The sequence below is a fragment of the Gigantopelta aegis genome, chromosome 10 (assembly GCF_016097555.1).
Source record: "Gigantopelta aegis isolate Gae_Host chromosome 10, Gae_host_genome, whole genome shotgun sequence".
Lineage (NCBI taxonomy): Eukaryota > Metazoa > Mollusca > Gastropoda > Neomphalida > Peltospiridae > Gigantopelta > Gigantopelta aegis.
Window position 1 is genome coordinate 74,010,257 of NC_054708.1, and position 23,830 is coordinate 74,034,086.

The 23,830-nt window shown below is 37.2% G+C and overlaps 1 protein-coding gene across 2 annotated transcripts; it reads right to left on the reverse strand.

Moving 5' to 3' along the window:
• Positions 1–9,941: 9,941 nt before the first annotated feature.
• On the reverse strand, positions 9,942–23,087 carry LOC121382583 (uncharacterized protein y4mH-like). 2 transcript variants are annotated; one of them, XM_041512077.1, is made up of 10 exons: positions 22,977–23,087; positions 21,231–21,392; positions 20,397–20,473; positions 17,820–17,977; positions 17,377–17,424; positions 16,241–16,354; positions 12,931–12,997; positions 12,427–12,550; positions 11,662–11,689; positions 9,942–10,116 (listed from the first exon to the last, which is right to left on the reverse strand). In XM_041512077.1, exons 1-10 carry the CDS (start codon positions 23,008–23,010, stop codon positions 10,017–10,019), a joined length of 912 nt encoding a protein of 303 aa, XP_041368011.1. In that variant the 5' UTR covers positions 23,011–23,087; the 3' UTR covers positions 9,942–10,016. The 2 variants fall into 2 exon arrangements, with proteins under 2 accessions (XP_041368011.1, XP_041368012.1); XM_041512078.1 differs by lacking the exon at positions 9,942–10,116 and having other exon boundaries at positions 10,904–12,550.
• Positions 23,088–23,830: the final 743 nt, after the last annotated feature.

Genomic DNA, 23,830 nt, shown 5'->3' on the forward strand with positions numbered 1-23,830 from the left:
GCCTCGACTGGGATCCGAACCCAGTACCTACCAGCCAGTAGACCGATGGCCTGCCACGACGCCACCGAGGCCGGTTTATAAAACTTAAAGTCTAGACTTTAATAAAGTCCAGACTTTAACGTATTGCTGTTTGAAGGCGTTGCTATGACGTTAAAGTCTGGACTTTATTAAAGTCTAGACTTTAAGGTTTATAAGCACGGGGCCTGGTACCATAGTCCAGTCAATCTATGCAGTCGATTCTCGCAGTCGATTCTTGCAGTCGATTCTTGCAGTTTCAAATATGCAGCCAATCCAACTAGACGTTGTCGAGTGCGCTGTGCAATTACCCCCCCCCCCCCCCACCTGGGGGGACTAATTGCAACGTATGGAAGCCTGATCGAGTATCGCGTCTCGTACACCGGGTCAATGGCAACCGTGACCTTGGTGTACGGAGATCGCATACAGAAGAAAGGAAGGTGGAGGAAAAGGAGACGTGCGCCAGCGGCGGCGCAGGGGGGGTCAAAACCGGTGGCTAAACCGCCGGCGGCGACTCCTTTTGTTAGACCGCCCAACGCCACTCAACCGAGGAAGACGACCAAGATGGAAGAGGTTCCGGCCCCGGCTGTCTCGGCTTCCGTCCCTCAGGAAGATGACGAACTGGACGAGCTTGACACAGCCATCTGTGTCACCCCGTTCAATCGGCCACCTGCACCAGTTCCTACTCAAGCGCCTCCGGATGTGTCGCCGATCCAGTCGACGACACCCGTTGAGGCGCAGGCCCGGAAAGAACCCGTTGTGAAGAGGAGGAAGGCGAACACTCCTCCGAGTGCCACTCCAGCCAGGCCAAGTCGCCCCTCTCAACCGCCGCAGCCGGGGATAGAACCAGTGGAGCAGTGGTCACTGCAGGCCGGCCGTCTCCAACAGCGATACCAACAGCTGGTCAAGACGAACCTCACGGATGTACGTCTACTGATGAGTCGTCCAAAAGAACAGTCATACCAACCTCTACCAGACGGACTCAACGAGGGGGAATTCGCGGTGCACCGACTCAAGATGCGGGAGGGACAAACCGCTGTGTGCGTAACCATCCGCCGGAACGGAAGATTCAACCAAGGTCTGCTGCTATCGGAGATGGACAACCCGACATTACACCGTGTCCTCAAAACCGTCGCGGGTCCACACTACCGTCCAATCACCAAGTCCTTAGCAGACTCCGATTACCGGCAGTTCCTCCAGCATCTCGGAATCACCGACTACATCGGATCCCCCTAGACACCAACCTTTCCTAGGACAGGTATCAACCTCTTTTTTGGGGCTAGTTAGACTTTAAACGTTTTGGAAGCAGTTCAAAATTCTTATGTTTATTTTTTTATAAGTAGTCTAACGCATTTTACTTTGGCGCCCGTTCAATTGCTCAAAATCACCTTAAAAACCTTTTGGCTGAGCAGTCTTAACTATTTTGGGTTAAATTTTAGAGTCCGGACATGTATTTGGATGCAGTTACTCTTTGTAGACTTAGGTAAAATACAGGCTTCACCGAGGAATCGAAATTCAGCTAATCAGAGCACGGCTCCCACTCGGTGTACTTCAAGTTTGCGAAGTGTCTGCTATTTGGTCCGCGCTCGCGTTGACCTTACTAAATGGCTTTTTTCCAAATTCCGCCCACCTCAAACTTACCCCCCCCCCCCCCCTCCCTCCTGCTCCGGAGTTAGTCACTGGCGAAGTCAGAGGCTAAATCCGTGGTGGGCGTGCCTGAACCCTTGTGGATAGGGGCACGTAAAATGAGTTGTCCGTCCGTCCGTCAATCTATGAAATACCCGGGCAAAATAATATTGCAATAAAATTTTGTTTAGAATGTTTATACAAAGGAACCAATTCTATATAACATACTAAAAGTCTACCAAAATCTGAGCATGGGAAATACACTAATTTTTGGCATGTATGTTTTTGAATTTTTGTTAAATTTTTACGAAATGTTGGGGTTTTTTTTATGTAGACCTACATGAGTAATGCATGCTATATAGTCAGGTCTTTTGTATAAAATACATTCTGAACACGTGCAGTTTTTTTTTTTTTTTTTTTTTTTGGGGGGGGGGGGGGGTTTGTGGGTTTGTTTTTGTGTTTTGTTTTGGGGGGGGGGTTCTAATATTACGTATGTACTTCTAAAAATACCACTGGTGCTTAATATATACTAGTACATGATTTATTTCAATAAATCTGAATCACAAAACTAGTATCTCTGCACAAGGCCGATTCCAGACGAATCTTTAACAAGGTCATGGCAGTACACCTGCACAAGGCCGATTCCAGATGAACCTTTAACAAGGTCATGGTAGTACACTAGCTCCCATAAATCACTATCATGCGTTTTGTCTGTAGAAGACATCCACTCATCAGGCCTTAGTTTTGTAAAGCTATACACTAATTATTATCAAACCCACCCTGGTATTGGATAAAACCCAAACAGAAAATAGTTATCAGGTCACGTCAATAACCTGGATCATTATTGTAATGTATATTTGGTTTTCTTATAACACCTGGTACTTTAAAAAGAATATTTTTTGAAAAAAATATCAGGATATGCATGCAGTATGTTGGTGAACATAACATGGCTTCAACATCTTTCATGGTATTTTTATGGACATTATCATGAGAGTAACACGAGGGACAGCATTTATAAAATATAGGTAAAGGATTACTCAGATGACTTGTTTGTAAAATTAACATCAAACTTTGTAGAGAGCCATCATGTCATAATGTTCACATGGAGGCTGACCTACTGCCAACATTATCAGCAGATGATTTATGTTCAGTCTAGAACTTCTTTGAAAGGTATCTTGATTGTTACACCCCTCTAAACCATTTTGGAATGGTCTCATGCAAATGGTACATCGCAGTATTTTATCCCGAGGTATCCTTGATTTTGCTGAAGTCGATGATCGACATTAGTCACGCAAGGAATCATGCATCTACTCACCCGCAAAGCGATATCGGGTGACCCGTCTTCACATTTGATATACCTTTGTAGTGCAAATCAACTGAAATACAAGATAATGAACCCAGTGATAGTATTCTTAACTGTGATCATTGTCTTCCAACATGGTGGATATATGTTTCATGTGAAGTATAGGTAATATGATGCATGGTTTCAGCGTAACAATTAGCAAGAACCCGTTCAAAACTTCATCCAACTTCTTGTTAAATTGTATGCTAAAAATGCTGTTAGATATATGAGTGACAAGACCATTGCAAGATCAAACAGGGATCACTTTCTTGTGAGAGCAGCACTGTAGGCTTTGCTTTTTTCAACACTATTTAACACTCCACATCCCCTTTCCACCTCAAGAGACAAACGAAGAAGATGTAAAGTCTCATTACCACAGGGTACTATACTGCATTCACTGTTCACACATGAGCTCAACATCAGCGTGTTTTTGGTCTGATGGCCTGATGGGAGTGAAGAAGACAGGTTTGGTCCCTTGCCTGATCTAAAGATTTTACTGGCGTGTCTGCAGAAGCGCAATACATATTGGATGATGAAACGCTCAACAGCAAATTCTACATAGAGCAGTGATCAACTCAAAGGCATATGTCTCAAGTCAGTGTACTGACTGACAACTGGCATGACACTGAATTTAAAGAAACAACAGTTCTTTGCAGATTCCACAAATCTTAATCTTGGCGGAAACAGTGGTATGAAGACAATGTAGGCTAAGGGACAGCTGTAATATTTGTAATGTTCAACAGTGGGTAAAGGAGAAGATAAAGACTCGATTCTTCTTGTGTATTATTACTTCAGCATACAGAGTAATGGTATAACATTGTATGTAAGGGTTGAGGTAAAATGTGTGATAAAAAGGAATAATTTGGTGATGGTGTGTAGGAATATTTTATATCCATGATATGTTAGGATATGATACAATTTCGAGAATACGTGGCATTGGAAAAGGTATGTTCCTGAAAGAGTTCCAAACTGATGTAATGTATTGAAGTCATGTCAGAATCTTTGATTGTGTCTAGTCTATGAAATAAGGTATTGGTGATGCAGGAGATAATGATTTAGTTAGTTCGCATGGTGGAATTTCTGGACACTAGTAGAATTAGTAAATTCAATCATAAAGTTGACCTAGTGTAAATCGTAAAACTCCATTATGTTAGGTGCAGATGTGGAAATAAGATCGGATTCCAGTTGAATGGGATTGGTCGATGAACCAAGAGTAGCTGATTGATTTTTCAAACTAAGAGACCAGCTCCGGATAGTTTACTATAAGCGGGTGTAAAGCAGGTTTTTAAACCACACTATACATGTGCAGAAAACTTGGAATGGAGTGTTTTGTGATGATTGTTTATTTTGTTTTATAAATTCTGATCAAGTGGACCTCACAAGAACATATATTTTCTTCATTCTGCCAGCATAAAAGACGATAAATGCAAGGGCAGCTCTATGCTTTCTGACGGGCTAATCATAAAAAGGGAACCAATGAATTCCTGAGATCTGTCGGGTCAATGTAAGGCTATTTCAGCCTAATAATCTAAACTATTACGAGACATACGAAAACTCTACGTTTAAATGCAAACTCTAAAGTGTCCGTGTTTTAATGAAAATGAACTAGTGGTGAATCCTGCATAGCATCTGCTATATGCTCACTGAAACGGGGTCCAGCACTGGCCATATACTATATAATCATTATACACATGTCATTTATACTAGGATGATGGTATATTTTGTGTATGGATAAACTGTCTATGTATTTTCATAATGTGTGATCGGAAAAAGGGACTAGTCATCTCGAGGGGAGAGGGGGTTCATGTCATCCCCTAGATCTGCCCGTGAGATGATATCAGGACAATTTCATTAGTTGGTACACATATAGTTCTATCAAATAGGCCTTTTCTTCTTTAGTCTGGATAAATATCAATATCCAAAAGAGACCGAAGGGTGGTGATCAAATTACCCATGTCAACCCCGTAGATCCGCTTAAATTTGATTCTGATGAACACAAAATAGCTATGGTTTGGCACCCAATAATACTGTGGTACACTTACTGGCAGTTAAATGGACGGCAGATTTTCCGGACGGGGGGGGGGGGGGGGGGGGGGGGGGGGGGGGTATAAAAATGTGAAACTTTCCCATGGTCAAATTTTGGTAGACTTTTGATATGTTGTTTGTTAGATAACTCCGTTGCAATTTTGTCCGGGTTCAGTTAAAATTTGCTTATATTGACTGGACTACCACCCCACATCCCAAGAAGTAAGGCCTACTCAAGAATGGTACACCAAAGGCCGCGGTGTGTACTATCCTGTTTATGGGAAAGTGCATCAGGTACAGACACAACGTCTAAACTATTCAAATGTGGATTGGGAATGTACTTGGCCAACTCTCAAGGTTCAAGCACGCTGTCCTGGCACACAACTAACAACTAAAATTACACATTAAATAAATGTTCTTGTTTACAGTGTGTAAATGCAATGTGTTTCCTGTTATGCATTGTGTTTCTCGTTAGTAGCTCAATTTGTATTTTTACCTCCAAACAGTTTTGTATGTAGGTTACCGGATACAAAAAAAAAAAATAATAATAATAATAATAAAAAAAATAATAATAAAAAAAAGTTATTGTTGTTCGACTAATTCAAACGTAGGAAGTGATTATTCGCCTTGCACTACTATATACACATGTATTCGATATAATCTACAAAACTGATATTTTAAACAAATTGTATTTAAGGTGTAACTTTTATTGTTAAAAAAGATTTATTAGGAAAATTCAGGATAGTCCCTTTAATTACCTTTAAGTTACTTTCTGAAACCTATGTTTAAAAAATGTCTGGCCCTTAAGAACGATTCTGGACTTCTAATGGGGGTGGGGTGAGGGCACAAGCATCATTTATATTGTATCTTTACACATAGTAGAACAAAAATCCCATAAAATTTCATCAAATGCCTGATGCGACAAGTTCTTTTTCTTACACATCCGTTATTTTTTATAACACATATTTGTTAACACATGTACGCGTGTTAACAATTTCAAGACATACGACTGGCTGCTCCTAGGTGATTACCAGGTCACCAATGCCATACATCCAATGAAAAACAGCACGATCAAAAGCGATCACACCTGACAATCATTTGTCTGTGACGCGTAAGTGCTCAAAACCTGGTTTCTGAGGATATGTAAGAAATATAATAATACTCGTTAAATACATTTTAAAATAACCCGTAAAATAAATGGTATCTAACGCGGCCACTCATGTATTATTCTCTATATACACCATAATTAATTAATATAATATTATAGAGAAATCAAGATTTGATTTCATTTATCCATTGCGTATCTGTGGCTTACGTTTTACAAGGGTGGAATGTGGATACAAATTCCATTGCCGGGGTGGAGTGGAGGCTTAATAACTCGCTTTCGCTCGTTAGATACATTTTAAAACAACTCGTAAGATAAATGGTATCTAACGGCCACTTATATAATATCTTTATATACACCATGATTAATTAATATATAGAGAAATCAAGATTTGACTTCATTTATCCATTGTGTATCTGTGGCTTACGTTTTACAAGGGTGGAATGTGGATAGAAATTCCATTGCCGGGGTGGAGTGGGGGCTTAATAACTCGCTTTCGCTCGTTAGATACATTTTAAAACAACTCGTAAGATAAATGGTATCTAACGGCCACTCATGTATTATCTCTATATACACCATGATTAATTAATATATAGAGAAATCAAGATTTGATTTCATTTATCCATTGCGTATCTGTGGAATGCAGATAGACATTCCATTGCCGGGGTGGGGTGGGGTCCCAATAATGCATTTGGTGGCGAAATTCGCATGTGTCTGCCCCTATCCTATTTATTTAAAGAAAAACTGTCTCGGCCTACTAAAATCGAAACCTATGTGTAGCTCTCTACCTTTCTTATTTTAAACGACCATCAAAATTGCGCCAAAATTCCTTCACTAAAATGCGCACCATTTCTCTTTGGTTTAATTCTACGGGACATTCCAAATTACATAGCACCATATCACCCTCCGCCTGTTACCATCCTCGATTGGACTGCTGGTGCTCCCTTGCACCTGCCAGTACAGGCGGTCCCTCTTTCACCCCCCCCCCCCCCCCCCCCCCCATCCTTTCTTGTCCTGTACAGAAGAGCCGGCCGAGGCCGGCTCTTATGCCCAAGACAGGGGTGCGCTACACCAGCTTGCTCTGAATGTGCACGTTAATTCTTTTGCAGTTTTCCGTGCCGTCAAAGGTGCTCTATATCCCACCAAACTCTCCCTTGAATCCACCACGGACCATTTAATATAATAATGCAATTCACTCTGGTCCATAGTTCGTCCCATCATTCTATAAAACTGTTTGTTTTTGTTTTTTGTTTTTTTTGGTAAATAATTTCAGTCTGGTTTGACGTAAGAAGACGAAAAAAACAAAAACAACACTATTTTTGTGTGCAACTTAAAAATCAATCGGCTCAGAAATAGATAATTTGTATTAAATTCCATAGCACGAAAAATAGCGTTTTCTGTGTAACTTTGCTTGTGGCTGATTAACTATTCCCATGCTAGTGCATGTTCTCACGGTGGTGCAGGAGTAGAAGCTATTGGAGTTTCCTGCACACAGTCACCATATACAGTATCTCTTAAATGTTTTAAAACAAGTTCTATAAACAATGTGCAGTTATATTTATTTATCATTGTTTGCAGATATGGTTTGATCTGTAGTTTTGATAGTTTTGGTTCTAGGCTACAGAACCTAGGCATATACTTTTATCAGTTTGTTTGAATAAAATTCATCACACATACAATTTTGATCATAAATATTCGTCCAGATTATCATTTGTTCATTTGTAAAAAAAATTCCTTTGTGCTGGGGTGTCCTTAAACATTGATTCATTTTTAATTTTTAATTAACAATTCTCAAAGTTGTGGGAAATAGCCCTAGCGATGACGTGGTAGGTCTCTATCACTCTCTCTGTGTGCGTGTTATACGTGTGTGTGTGTGTTATACGTGTATGTGTGTGTGTATGTGTGTGTGTGTGAGAGAGAGAGAGAGAGAGAGAGAGAGAGAGAGAGATTATGATTTACAAAAACTAAAATTTTTATGTTACCTTTTTTCTATTTTCATTAGGCAATAAGTGTAATTGACTAAACATTTTAACAATATATGGTGAAATAAATTCCACCAGTGGGTAAGGAATATTAATTTGCATTTCAACGGTATATGTGTGTGTTGTGTGTTTATGTGTGTGTGTGTGTGTGTGTGTGTTTATCTCAATCTAATTAAAATTAGCTCCACTATTACGTGGTAGACCAGTAGAGCTGATTTTAATCAGATTGCGTGTCTGTGTTTGTGTGCAAGTGTGTTTGTGTGTGTGTGTGTGTGTGTGTGTGTGTGTGTGTGTGTGTGTGTGTGTGTGTGTGCTATTTTCAGAGTTTGGGTACCTTCCCACTTCCAACACCTACCGGTGTGCTGAAGTATGCTTAATGTCAATAGAGAGTAGGAAGCGTCTGTTTCACAGGCCTGTACGAACCGGGGGGTGGGGGGGTGGGGGGTGGTGGCGGCTAAGGACGGGCTTGTGTTCCCGTATTCAAGGACAAAAATGTCCCTCTCCATTAGAGATTGTGCCCCATCACATATATATCATATATTGTGTGTCTGTGTATTGTGTTACATAATTATATCTGGTCCGTTATTGGATCCACATTTGACAGACAAAAATAACATATTACCTATTTATGGCAGGTAAAATTTTAATATAATATGACCACATAACAAAGAAGAAACATGTGATATATCTACACATACCAGAACAAAAAACAAAAAACATAATTCCCTTGAGAATAACATTTAATTTAAATGTATATCCTTTACATGATAAAATACTACTAACTACTACTACTACTACTACTATTACTACTACCAGTGCTGGATTTATAAGGGGGCAAAGGGAGGCAATTGCCCCCCTCCCCCCCCCCCCCCCCCAGAAGGGCACCCCAGACTAAGGACTTTCTTTATAAAAAAATGTAATAATCATAAAATTAGTTAATTTTTTCATTTGTCATGTAATTTAATTTCTATGTTGAGGGGCCCCCGAACCTGAAGTGCCCCGGACCCCCCCTCTAAATCCGGCTCTGACTACTACTACTAATGGTAGTAAAAATAAATAAATTACAGCCAAATGTATTTATGACTATAAAATGTAAAAGTATGCATTAAAATCTCCAGTGCCAATATTTATTAATAATTTTCTTATATTCAGGTTCAAGTCTTCCCTATTAAATATTTCACATGAGTTTCTGTTATGTATCAGTTGTCCAATGGTCAAGGATAGAAAGATGGATGACCCTTAACAATGACATGTTTCAAGACCTTACATCCCTTCATCTAAAAATTATTTTATTCCATTTAATATTGGAAATAAAAAAGTTTCATGATTTCTACTCATTTGAAAGTTGATATGGTCAGTGACGTGACTTGTGCTATAATTTGGAATGCTTTAAATACTGATTATAAAACATGTAGCATTAAACTATATTGAGCATGGAGTATATAAATTATGTACAAAAATATTAAAGTATAAAAAGGTAAAAACTGCCACGATAAGTATGGTATAGGTGAAGATTTTGCTTCAGTTATAAAAAATATTAAATTGTAAAAAGGTAAAAACTCCAAGTACCCAAATAGATTATTCACAAATAGTAAAAATTAAGGAACTTCAGGTGATGGTGACATCCTTAAAGGTGAAGTATCATAGTTATTACGTTACAAAATAATTTTTACATTTATTTATCATAAATAAATACAATAATAAAATGTAAGTAATGTCTCTTTTCAATTATAAAAAACGTCTCTAATAGTGAACAATATGCCATAGTCACAATATGCCATAGTGTTTAAAAACTAGGGTCTGTCTGTCATATTAAAGGGAGAGTAAACTAAAACATGAGCCTTATGTGCTGGAAAGATGCATACCCGAACCACCAACATATACTGACACTTTACCAAATGAAAAATGCGTAACTTTAGTGTTAATAATTCCTGCTAACTGGGGGCAGCCATTTTCTTTTCTTTTCGAGGCATCTGGGACAGCTAGCTTGGGGAGAAGTGACATCAGCTTCTGAGCATCTCCTGTATGAACACGGTAAACAAAGGCAGTAATTTTCGACAAGGCGCTTCTCTTTGATCAACCTGACTTGTAAAACAACATAAATGACGCCATAATATAATAAACTATTTAACTAAATATATTTCAAATTGCATTAAAGGAACAAAATGGAATTATAGTATTTTTCTCTGTTAAATAATCCAAAGGAAAAATGTACACTATTAGGCCTATTGATAAGCTACGTTGGAGCAAAAACGACAACCCACGAGACCCAAGTGATAATTTTCTTTTCTTTAGGACTAAGTAATTGGTCAGTTCTGTGGTTTTAGATGGGAAAGTCTACTTAATCAATAGTTTTACAGAACTATTTACAGTAATAAACCATGTCCATTACCATTTTAGGGGCAACAAGTAATATCACACAATACCGGTATGTATTTTTGTGTCTAGACAGTGTCAGTTAATTGGCTCGTCTGGTTACCAATCAAATACACACCTACCAATCAGGAATCACAGGTAGAAGCAACTAACAGCATTGACAAATTAACTAAGAAAACAATCTGTGTATCATTTTAGTACGTAGGTTAATGCATGGACAAAACATGGTTAATTATTTCGACTTGTTGTGTAGCCACTTTGACAATGGTGTTTTATTTTGTATTGAAAAATAATAAATACATTGTACTTATTGCTGGCTTACTGGGATGTATATTATTAAAAAATAGGTAGATTGTTTTTCTCTAGTTCTAAGGCTCATTCCTGATGTTACGCGTTAAGTGTTATGTAACCACCAGCTTGCCAGAGATTCACTGGAATGGAACAAAATGGCTGCGCCCGTTATATCTAATAGCCGTCACATTTAACCGTTTTATTAATTAAATTAAATACTTGTTGATATTAAGCAATAATGTGCATTATATATCTTTGATAAAATAAAGTCTCTGTCTAAAAACCACAATTAAAAATCTCAAGTTAAAAAGCTCAACGATTCGTCAGCTAAATGCTGACATCCTCAGGAGCAAGCTAAACTTAAAACCAGGAGTTCAACATTAAAAACAAGTGAATAAAAACAGTTCAAGTGAAAATGTCAAGTTTAAAGACTTAAAAAATCACAGGATAAGCTGACTGGGGGAAAGTAACAAAAGAAGAGTCAGTGACTGCTTGGGTCATACTCATTAAATCCGTCGGGCCACATTGTGCTCAAGCGGTGCATCCAGAGTGATTTGGCAATGTTCAATTTAGTTTTATCAAGATTAACAATCTTATTATATTATATATCTTTGAATATTCATACCAGTCCAAAAGCCTTGCTTAAGCATTCCTTTAAATGCCTTACTGCATGTTGTAAGCAAATTGACCTCTAGATACATATTTATACTATATGTATTTAGGCACACTATCTTTAAATAGCAATTGTGTGTTATCAAAGAAAAGCTATATCAAATGCAGGCGTTTTTGTTGACGGAAGTATTTTTTATTGATAAAAAGAAAGCAATGTTTAAAATTTGCCAGTGTGTTATATAAGCAACCAGCTGTATCTCCAAATTTTCACAATGAATTTTACTCACCTGCTGCACGAGACATTGTCGTCTGCAACTAGTGAAATAAATACAAGACAATTAGGCCATCCCTACACCAATCTATTTCTATGGATGTCTGAATAGTCCCCTGTCCTTATTTTACATGCACTGCATACGATTATATTGGATCAGGATTAAACGACATTCAAGTGCATATTACATCTTAAAATAATATCTATTCAACATGAAATGTGTAGTGGACATTGTTTTGAATAATAGTAATAATAATAATCAACAAACAAAAATCCCACGAAGGGCTGTCAAATGTCAGAGACAGATGAGTTGCACAAAGACAGCACAGCAATATCCTCTTAACATAATATTAATGAGCGTCAATGACTTTTGTCAGTCATTCTTCAATATTCTTTTTGTCTACTACCAAATTAAATTGCTTGATGGTAATTTTTATGGGCATATAGTTGAATATAAAATCTTTACATTTTAAAGCTAATGTTAATAAATAATTTTGGAAGGAAGCTGCCATTATTCAACTTTGAGACTGCACCTCTAAGTCTAAGTCAAAATTTCGCTGCATTCTCCTTGAAGATAATTTTTCAATCATCTTCCGTCATAAAAACATATTAAATTATAACAAAGTAAAAACTGCCAATAGTTCAGTATTACAAGCGAATCACAAATGGTAAAAATTTAGGAACTTCAGGTGATCAAACTAATTTTATTAGCTTAAGGCCAAGTTATAAAATTTAACTGCATTCTCCTTGAAGATTTTTTTTCGATCATCTTCAGTAATACCCTGGTCAATGAGCAAATCCAAAAGAAGCTTATAGATGTCTCTGTATTCTGCATTTGCCTCCTTGAACACAGGAAAATCGGATCCAAACACGCAATGGTCAACACCAAAACACTCTAGAACATGCTGAAATTTAAAAAAAGAAACTGATAAATGATATGATAAATGATATAACAGTATTTTTTACCCACTGCACTGAATTAGCCAGCTTTTGCATGGTGACACCTCAGCATATTTCAAACTTTGGCTACTTGGTGTCCATTACTAGCATTTGGTTATTTCAACATTTCGTTAATAGAGAGATTCCGGGAAAGCAATGAAGCCTAATGTATATAGGCCTACCATGGCCTTTGATAGGCCTACCATGACCTTTGATGTACCAGTCATGGGACACTAGTTGGGATAAAGATTAAAAAAACAAGTCCACTGACGGTGATCGATCCTATGGCCCGCCATACCTCATGAGTTACACCACACCCCAGTATGGTAATGAATCACTGACTCACCTGAACATAAGGCTTGATGTCTTCCTTCGTCCACTTCTTAAGATTGGCCTCAGTAACCAGACCAGATCTAGGAAAACAAAAACAACCCATTCAAGTTACCTAACTTGTAGAGGAATTACTAATGAATGATTAAACTGAAGAGAAGTATTGCTGAGTTTATTTTAAAAGATGATATAAACATTTTAAAATAGTATTCATAAAATACATACATTTGATCAAGCTATGTTTGATGACTTTTAAGGTCAAAGAGCTGCATATTTGATGCTTGCTGGCTGAAATGTGAAAGATATCTGGAATGGGTTGTATCATGCTGTTTATCTCACGTCCAAACACTCACAGGGGTGGGATTTAGCTCAGTCACTTGAGGGCTTGCTTGAGGTACTTGCGTTGCAGAATCGAACCACCTCAGTGGATCCATTCAACTGATTGGGGTCTTTCTCATTCTAACCAGTGCACCACAACTAGTCAAAAGCTGTGGTATGTGCTGTCCTGTCTGTGGGAAAGTGCATAAAAACAATCCCTTGCTGCTAATGGAAAAATGTAGCGGGTTTCCTCTAATGACTATGAGTCAGAATTACCAAATGTTTGACATCCAGTAGCTGATGCTTAATTAAAGGTGCTCTGTCATGGATGGTTGACCTAATTAATATCCTAACAAAGTATTATCTTAAAATATATACATATGATTTCTCGCTAAAAGTACTTTATTTAACCATCTACGTAACTACCATAACCCACTAATTACTGTTATTTTGTAAAAATAATTGAATTATGTCAATGGTCCATAATTCAGGAAAAAATAACGGCTATTCGGAGTGAAGAGGTGTGACGTTTTATTTTTGTAGTCACGTAATGGGCAACCCCCTAATAACTGCAATGTCAAAACGATTTGCCAAGCTCATGTAACAAGAACGCTTGACCGTCAACAATGATAATAAGTCATAAAAAGATATATAAACATGTACTGAATGATAATAAGCTTATACATTAATTTATTTTAGAAACAGAAGCATTTTAAACAGTGATGATTCGACTAGTTAGGCCTTTGTATGTACAGATAAATTTATCGTTTGTTGTTTGCGGAAAAATTTATTATTATATAAAATATGCCATAACCCCATGGGTAATTACAAATGGCTTGGAATAGGAATTACTACATTTTTAAAGAATACTGTGAACTAGACGGTGTTTATATATGAAGTGGTTATATATATATACGACGGCCGTGTATATGGCCTCCGCTAACAAGGGCTGCCTATAAACACAGCAAAATGTATATAGGCGGTAAATAAGTATTTGATTGATCCATATTGCCGAACCATTTGGAACAAGAGGAATACATACTAAGTACAAACAGGGGAATGGGGGTTAAATATGAATCTAGAGGACTCTTTTGTGTACCTACCCAGTGTTTCTGCCGGAAAGAATGTTTTGGGTATGGCGCTTTGTTTGCTGAATGCAACAGCAGATGACAGGGGGTATGGGGGGCCTCCCCCAGAAATAATATGGGTTAGGGTTATGAAAATCACAGTAAGAATAAAGAGTCATTAATTTTGTCACGGTTAACTTAACATTTTTAAATCTGCAATAAAATTTGGGTATGGCACCATACCCATTTTACCCTGCTACCGTATGTGAATAGCATACTGCAGTACTATAATAATAATAATAATAATAATAATAATAATAATACTATAATAATAATAATAATAATAATAATACACACCAACTACAGACAGTACACAAACTAACAGCGGGGGCTTGTAACTGGAAACAGTCGGAAGGAAACATGTTATCTGTTTTCGAACCGTCAGTGTACCATTATTGTTACAGATAAGCATAATTAATAACTATGATTCGGTAACAGTACTAACAGTTTAGCTAGTTTTGCAGTTTGGTATGGTTAGAGGACATTATGTTGTGTATTAAGCAGACTAAGCCCACAGTTAAAAGCTGATGGGAAATGGCAGGTGTGTGGCACAGATAGCCACAAGAGACAAGCACCTGTCATGGTTGGAGAGACAAGGACTGGGATGTGGAGGTGGACAGCAAAAGAAGTTGAAAGATAGGAGGAGTTGCCAGATTGGGAAGAAATGAGATGGAATTCAAAGGAAAGGGGGCAGTGGGATATATATATAATAAAAAATATATAAAAAAATATAAAAAACAAATGATTGTGCCACAATGTTTTTTGTCTGTGCAGGCACATAACCCATCTTCTTGTACAGGCAATTTTTTTTTGTGATACATTTTTCGGTGAACATGTCTTGACCATTCAGCGTAAACTTCGCTCGCCTCCGTGTAGACCTCCTCCCCACGCACACGCATCTGCAGCGGTACTGTGTACAGAGCTTCATAAAAAAACAACACAAAAACAAACAAGCAAACAAACAAACAAACAAACAACAAACAAACAAACAAACAAACAAACAAACAAACAAACAAACAACAAACAAATTAAACAACAAAATAACCCTCCTTCCCCCCTCATCCCCCCAAAATAAATAAAATAAAAATAAATAATAATAATAATCGCTTGCTCAATCCCCTGCTTAAGCAAATAAACGTTGCTCACTTCAGTGTAGACACACACACACCCCTTGTTAAAATCCCTGCACACGCGCCCGCAGTGGTCCTGTGTATGTTAGTTCCGTAAAAAACAACAACAAAAAAACAATACAAAATAAAAAGAAACCAAATAAATAAAACAAATAATAATAATAAACAAAAATCATGAATTTATGTTCCAACTATTTATTATTTTATTTCAGCGTATTCACCAGGGTTTTTTTGGGGTTTTTTTGTTGTTGTTTGTTTTGGGGGTTTTTGGGGGGAGGGGTTGTCAAGAGTATATACAATTCAAAGGTACTTTACATGGCTGTCATATATATAGCCTCATCAATACTCGGTTTTGTCGTAGGTTTTAGACTCCTGATAAAAGAGTTCCAGTTTTTAAAAATGAAGCTGCTCACAGGTTGTCATGGGATTCCCTCAATCATGGTTCAATTAAAATGTTTTGGGCGATACAATAGCAAGGTGTGGTATTCCAAATTAATGTAATTGTCATTTATAATCCATATTTAGAGAAATAAGGCCCACTAAATCTGTGATTGAGTGCCGTTAATGAATGTGCTCTAGTGGTGTCGTTAAACAAAACAAACTTTAAAGTTTAAATACTCAGATCTCAAAGGAACTAACCTGCCCAAAAAACAAGCTTTACTTTTGACTAGTGATTCTCTGTATAACTGGCAGTAATGATAATAGGTACATTAGAAACATAATTAATTTATTATTTATTCCTTTAACTCACATTTTGCAGTAGATGTTTGGAAACTTTGCAGCTTCAGCCATTTCTTCTTTCCACGGACTAAGTATCTGATCTTTGATATATGGCTTGGCTATATGATCAATAATCATACGCAATCTATCATGAAGAGAATGAAAGTCAATAAATATTGATGTGAAATGTATGCAACTGATTTTTATCTGCATACATGAATGATAAAAATATGAAAACATTGTAAATACAGGCATCTGAGAATGAAAAAGGGCAAAACCCATTTATGGGTTGCACAAAGTGAAATTAGACTTGCACGAGCATTGTGCAAACATCTATTGTTCTCACAATTTTTAGAGGATTGGAATAGCAATCTTGAGAGTTTTATCATAATTAAAAACAAAAAATCCACATTTACTCATGTCAGTTTTTTAGTATAGTGTTTGTGTTGTATGAAAATGATCTTGGACCAAAAAAAAGGTCTATAAAATTTTGCTCGATCCAGAAAAATGGGGGGTTACTGTGAACATTTCAGGTGACACTATGGTGTGTTTTCTCATCCCTGATTTTTAAACTTGTTCAGACAGGACCATTGATAGAATATTTAAAACAGAATTAAAGGGCCAATACTGGCCTCAATACAACAGATGTTGCTGAGGCTGACTATATCATTATTGAAATAATTAGTGGACCAATAGTAGCCCCAATAAAGCAGCCATCAGACTTATTGAAGCTGACAGAATACCATTATTAAAATACAACGATGGTTAAGCCATTACACTCAGTACTCAGTACTAGCGCTCCCACATCAAGAGTGCACACACTTCCCTCTTACAAATCACTATCCACAAAGTGTGCCCAGTTCATTATGCTTTGAACCTTAATGGGATATAAACATCAAAATAAATCAAAATTAATGAAAATCAGAAGAACCTGCCAGATCAGAAAGAGAAACGATGGGAATTAAAGAAGAGAAAAGAAATGGGAAAAACCACTGTAGGGAAAAGAATATGTACATCAAAACAAAACAAAAGAATGAAGTGAACCAGTGGTGAAAGATAACTGTGTATGTAACTACAAATCATAAATATGTCATTGTTAATATATAATGCAGAAAAAACACAATGCCTTGTGACAAAATATTAACTCTTTTCAAACAATATGACTACCTTGGAAACTTTCGACCCAAATCTGGAAGATGTGTTAGCAATGGTGGTCTAGAAAAAGATAGAAAACAGTAATCATTGCTACTGTTTACTGAGCATATTTAATTTTTAATCCCTTTATTATGATTCATAAAGAATCCCTCCATTAGCTCTACCTCTGTCTGGTTGAGGAATGTCTTTAATGACAACTAAGTACATTTTAAACTATAGCTAGCTGCTTAATTTAACACTTGGTCCAAACAATGAGAGAAGAAAATAGTTGCCACCACATAGGCTACTCCTATCCACATAGGTTATTCATATCTACATTGGTTACTCCTAAAACCAGAAAAGGATTATCTGTGTCACATACTATGGAAACTCAAACTGATTGTCTTTACAACAATCACCACAACATTGGGGTTTTTAAAATTATTTAACTATCTGTTTCTTTGTTCAAATCATACCGAAGCAAAAGATCAAAAGTCAGACCTCTCTCCTGCAGAATACCCAACCCAGCATGCACCTCACTTCTGGTCAGCCATGTTGAATCCTCTAAATCCAGGATGTGCCGAACTCCTTTAAAGAGGGGATTCATCTGTAGTTCATCAAGAGTTGCTTCCAACTAAAAATTTCAGCATTGTAGTTGCACTTTCTAACATTTGTTCGGTTTTTAAACACAAACCAATCTGCATGCGGTACATTCACCCCTAATTACTTTACAACATCTATTTAGGGCGAATGTATCACATACAAATTGATTTGGGTTTAAAATTGATTTGTTAACCTTTTTATTTGTCATCGACTTCATTGCTTATCAGCAAGGATTTTTTGATGGTTCCTCAATGCTTCACTTGTTCAGAAGTCAAGCTGTTCTAGGCACACACATATATCAAATAATATACATTTTAGTTAAAAGTTTGTTTTGTTTAGCTACACCACTAGAGCATATTGACTTATTAATCATTGGCTATTGGATGTCCAACATTTTGTAATTTCGACATAAGTCTTTGAGCGGAAACCCTCTAAATTTTTTCATTAGTAGCAAGGGATCTTTTATATTCACCATCCCACAGACAGGATAGCACATACCACATCCTTTGATATACCAGTCATGGTGCACTGGCTGAAAATGAAAAATAGCCCAATGTGCCCACTGATGTGGAATGATCCTAGACTGACCATTCAGCAAGCGAGAGCTTTACCACTGGGCTAAGTTCCACCCCTATACATGTTTGAGGACATGTTTTAGATAAGGAAGGAAGGAAATGTTTTATTTAATGATGCACTCAACACATTTTATTTACAGTTATATGGCATCTGATGTTTTAGATAAATGATATTAAAGGAGGGGACAATTAAGGCATTTGGCCTGGTATGCATATTCAACGATATATAATGCACATTATTGCTTATTATCAACAAGTATAACTGTATAGTTAATTAATAAAACGGTTAAATGTGACGGCTATTATATATAACAGGCACAGCCATTTTGTACTATCCCAGTGAATATGCCCTCTGGCGAGCTGGTGGTTACATAATACCTAACGTGTCACGTCAGGAATTAGTCTTCGAACTGAAGAAACAAAACATACCTAATTATTGCGAATGCATCGCAATGTTCTGTAATAATAGCCATCCCTGTAAGCCAGCAACAATTATATATTATATTTCAATACACCATTGTCAAAGTGTTGAAATAACTGCATTATGTTTTGTACATAAATTAATCCATGTACTGAAATAATAATCGGAGTGTTTTCTTGGTTAATTGGTCTTTTCTTTCCATGGCCTGTACCTGTGGTTTCTGATTGGCAGGTGTATATTTAGATGGTCCCCAGACACTGTGTCTAGACACACTAAAAAGACATGCCTCTTTTATTAAGATCACAGGGTATTGTGTGATAACTGCACGGATATCCCTCAAATCGTAATGGCCTTCCTGCTCTATTACTGTAAGTAATTCTGTAAAACCCTTGATTAAGTAGACTTTCCCCATCTAAAATCACAAAACTGACCAATTACATCGTCCCAAAGAAATGAAAAGTATCACTTGGGTATTGTGAGTGGTCATTTTTTTTCGAACGTACACTACCAATAGGCCTAATAATATGCATTTTTTCTTTGGATTTAAAAAAAAAGAAAAATACTATAACTCCATTTCGTCATATTGATGCAAATTGAAATATATTTAGTTAAATAATTTATTGTACTATCAAGTCATTTATGTTGTTTTACAAGTCAGGTTGGTGAAAGCGAAGCGCCTTGTCATAAATTAAAGCGTTTGTTTACACTGTGATGGACGGAGCTGACATCATTTCGCCCCAAGCTATACCACCGGTCGTCACAAAAACGAAACAAAATGGCTGCCCCCAGTTAGCAGGAATAATCATGTTTTTTTATTAACTCTAAAATTACACGTTTTTCATTTGTTAAAGTGTCAGTATGTGTTGGTGGTCCGGGTATGCATCTTTCCAACACATAAGGCTCTTGTTTGAGTTGACCCTACCTTTAATTTGCAAGTTTTGAATAATTAAGTGCCAGATTCATTCCAAACCAATTTCTAGGAGTAGGGTATAACCAGCCTCAGTGGTGTATTGTTAAAACATCAAACTTAAGTTTGCTGGGTACTGCATTTTGTTGAAGTTTGGCGGGCGAGATGTAGCACAGTGGCTCGCCTGTGATTGATCCTCATCTTGGGCCCATTCAACTATTTTTCTCTCCAGCTAGTGCATAACCCACTGGCAGCTGATGTGTGTGTGCCTAGAAAAGCTTGTTTCTACCTCAGTGGAAATAAACATGAAAATAAGTTAAACTGAATAAAATATTGTACAAGTTTGCATAGTTTGGAGAAAATCTGTATTGGACGAGACACCAGAAAAATCTTAGTAGCTTAGGGACGCCAAATACTCAAATATGTCTGTGGTTTAGCTGGGGTAAATAACTTATTATCGTTGAAATGTTTTGCCACTGTTGTCCCAAATATGCAGGTAGTACTTATTGTCAGGTTGTTCTTAATACAATAGGTAATTTTAACTCACATGTAATGAGGTTAGGTCAATTCCTCCCACCACTCCTTTTATAAAGGTGTGTTTCTGGGCTTCTTCAAGAACCCATTCTGTTAAAAAAAAACAAGCAGATGTCAGTTTTAAGTATGGAACAATCCATAAAGAATACTAAAAAAAGATGGTTGTCACATAACCCACAGTTTTAGGAGTGGATTCATTACTTGTTCAGATTTTGGTCTTCTCTTTATCCTTTATTTGTTTGTTTGTTAATGGAATTGACAAATGATGAACTCCCTCATCTTCCCTCCCCCAATCTCTACCTCCCCTATTCTCTCCATCCCACCCCTTTTTACTCCCTATCTCCCCTTCCTTTCTCTCACCCCTCCCCTTCCTTTTGCTTCCTATCTCCCCTTTCTTTCACTCTCTATCTCCCCTATCTTTCACTCCCTATCTCCCCTACCTTTCTCTCCCTGCCTTTCTCTCATTTCCTCCCCTTCCTTTCTCTCCCTTCTTCCCCTTCCTTTCTCTCCCTTCTTCCCCTTCCTTTCTCTCCCTCCCCTTCCTTTCTCTCCCTCCCTTCCTCTCACTCCCCTCCTCTCTCTTCCCATTCCACTCTTTTCCACCTCCATCTCTTTCCTTCCAGGAGCCCTTTCTCTGTCTGTCTGTCTGTCTCTTTCTTTCTTTCTTTCTTTCTTTCTCTCTCTCTCTCTCTCTCTCTCTCTCTCTGTCTCTCTCTCTCTCTCTCTCTCTCTCTCTCTCTCTCTCTCACACACACACACAAAGCAAGGAATATGAATTTCCACATCTACAGGACAGTACGTACCATGGCAAGCACTCTACTACTGAGCCACTGAGTAAATTACGTACTTGTCTCATCTACGTTGTTATTGAGGACCTGAATAAAGATGCCATGTTGAACTGGGGTTGTCTTCATGCTGTTCAACACATCTCTGGGTCCAAAGTTCCTGAACAGATGTCGAGTGTCAGTATTTGGCCACAGGTAGTCAAACTTTTGTAGGTCCCACATATCTACAGGTGAAACAATTGTTAAAGATTTTATTTCAGAAAGGTCACAAACTACTTTCATTTAAATGTTATGTTACAACATCTTTATTTTTCTGTGATGAAAACTGAATTTTGATATTTAGTTGAAGTACCATAAATGATTTAGGCCTACATTGACCTTGTTTTTAAATATACAAAATACTTGTTAAATGGTATTCAAACAACTGAATAAAGGACAAAACCCCAATGGACAAAACCACTAATATTTAGTAGCACCCCTCCAATTATACACCTCTTTTTTTTCCCCACCACATTATATATTTTTCTGTCACCCCATAACATGACTAACAGACAGTGTGGTTGGCCCCCCTATGTGGGTTGCGCTACGCCACCCCCATCCCCAATATAAAATCCTGGCTATACCAGTGAACAAGGTATTGTCAAATGGGCACACTGACAGGGATAGATCCTAACCAATCGTGAGCACTTTACCACTGGGCAACTTCCTGCCTCACCCAACCCATTTGGGTTATTTTCTGGTAATGACATTCTGAGAAAGAATTATTTTCATCCACTTTTCTTTTTAGCCATTTTGTTTTCATAAAATATATTGTTAGTGCTTTACTAAATGGCAGAAGAAAAAAAAATTAAATATCAAAATCTTTGTATTTTGAGATTTGCTTATTATGGAAAATTGGTATTGACGTGATACCGATAACAAACAGTATATGAGGTATACTGCCCAGCTCTAACAGACAGGATAGCACATACCACAGCTTTTTATATGTACCAATCATGGTGCACTGGCTGGAACAAGAAATAGCCCAATGGGCCCACTGACAGGGATTGATCCTAGACTGACCGTACATCAGGCAAATGCTTTACCACTAGAGTAGATCCAGAGGCAATGCGGTTAAGCCATTGTGTTTAAAAGTACTTAGTTCTCTTACAGCAATGTACATACATGTATGATTTTTTTTTTTTTTTTTTTGGTCTACAACTTAGTTCCTTGTTGTAAATAATAATCTTTCACACTTAGTCACATGCATCAAAAAAAAGTTCAAGCACACTTGCTGTGGGTGGGAGCCATGCAGTATCCTGACACAGATCCTATACCGTATCTGTCAAACTTAAATTTGATAGTTATTTCAAATAGATGTCATTTATCTAAATGAGTAGGCCCTAAATGCTCATATAAAAAAACCTGTAATCTGATGAGGTTTGTGAAGCTGAGGGTGTGTGGGAACACCATAGGATGCGTTATCAATTAAACGTTGCGAGAGGAAAGTGGGCGTTACGTAACGTTTGAAAACAATATTATATGTCTCGAAATTATTTACAAGTCAAATGCAGTTAACCAATGTTATTTTTGTATTTTGTGATATTAATTATAACTGCTGATTTTCTATCAAGTATAAAAATGTATCTGTTTATTACCAAAATACACAGAAAATACAATAATATTGTTTTATTTACGTCACTAGGCCAAAGTGGAAACAAAATGGGATCGAACCTTTCAATGGGAAAGTTACAAGTATTGGTATGTTTAATGTTTACGTTATAATGCATCACACCTCAGCCTACAACCTCAGCCTACAAATCACTTACGAAAGTGAGCATCGACGTAATCTGTCTCACTCATCTTCTCATAAAAATAAAACAACCACCAATTTCTTTACTGAACAGTCTTTGTGAAACCGAACAGTCTTTGTAAAACTTGGCGTTTCGTACTCATACCAGTTCGTCCCATACATAAACGTCCCAAATTCGCGGTCGGTTTGGAATCGATACCCGTTAGTGGCCCATTACGGTATTTCTCGCTCCAGCCAGTGCACCACTACTGGTACATTAAAGGCCGTGGTATGTGCTATTCTGTGTTTAAATACCCACAATTTTAAAATCGATTTTTCCATTTAATTTTGTCAGCCTTAGCCCTAAATTTAATTTTGGTTTGTCTTGAATGAACATCTTCATTACAAAAATTATTTATTGGTTGCTATCTACAATAACCGGTATGTGACGCCATAATATATTAATTAGCTATCCTGCACTAAAAAAAATCAATAGATGCTGTCGCCCAATTTTATTGAAAACCTATGGAAACAGTTAAAATTGTTATGGGTGAAATTTCATGAAGTGTTGCAAATAACATGTTATGCAGTATATAACAATATAGCAATATATATATATATATATATATATATATATATATATATATATATATATATATATATATATATATATATATATATATATCGTTAAAAGTGTATGTTTATCTCTACATGACAGGCTTGTTTCGTCACTCATCAGATGTAGATTTAATTACTCCGTCAACGGAAATATATATGAATGAACACCACCAACAAAACAAGGATCATTTTATTTGCATAACAATTGGATAAATAAAATGAAGACGAACCAACATAATAATATACAATGGGGGGGGGGGGGCTAGCGTGGAA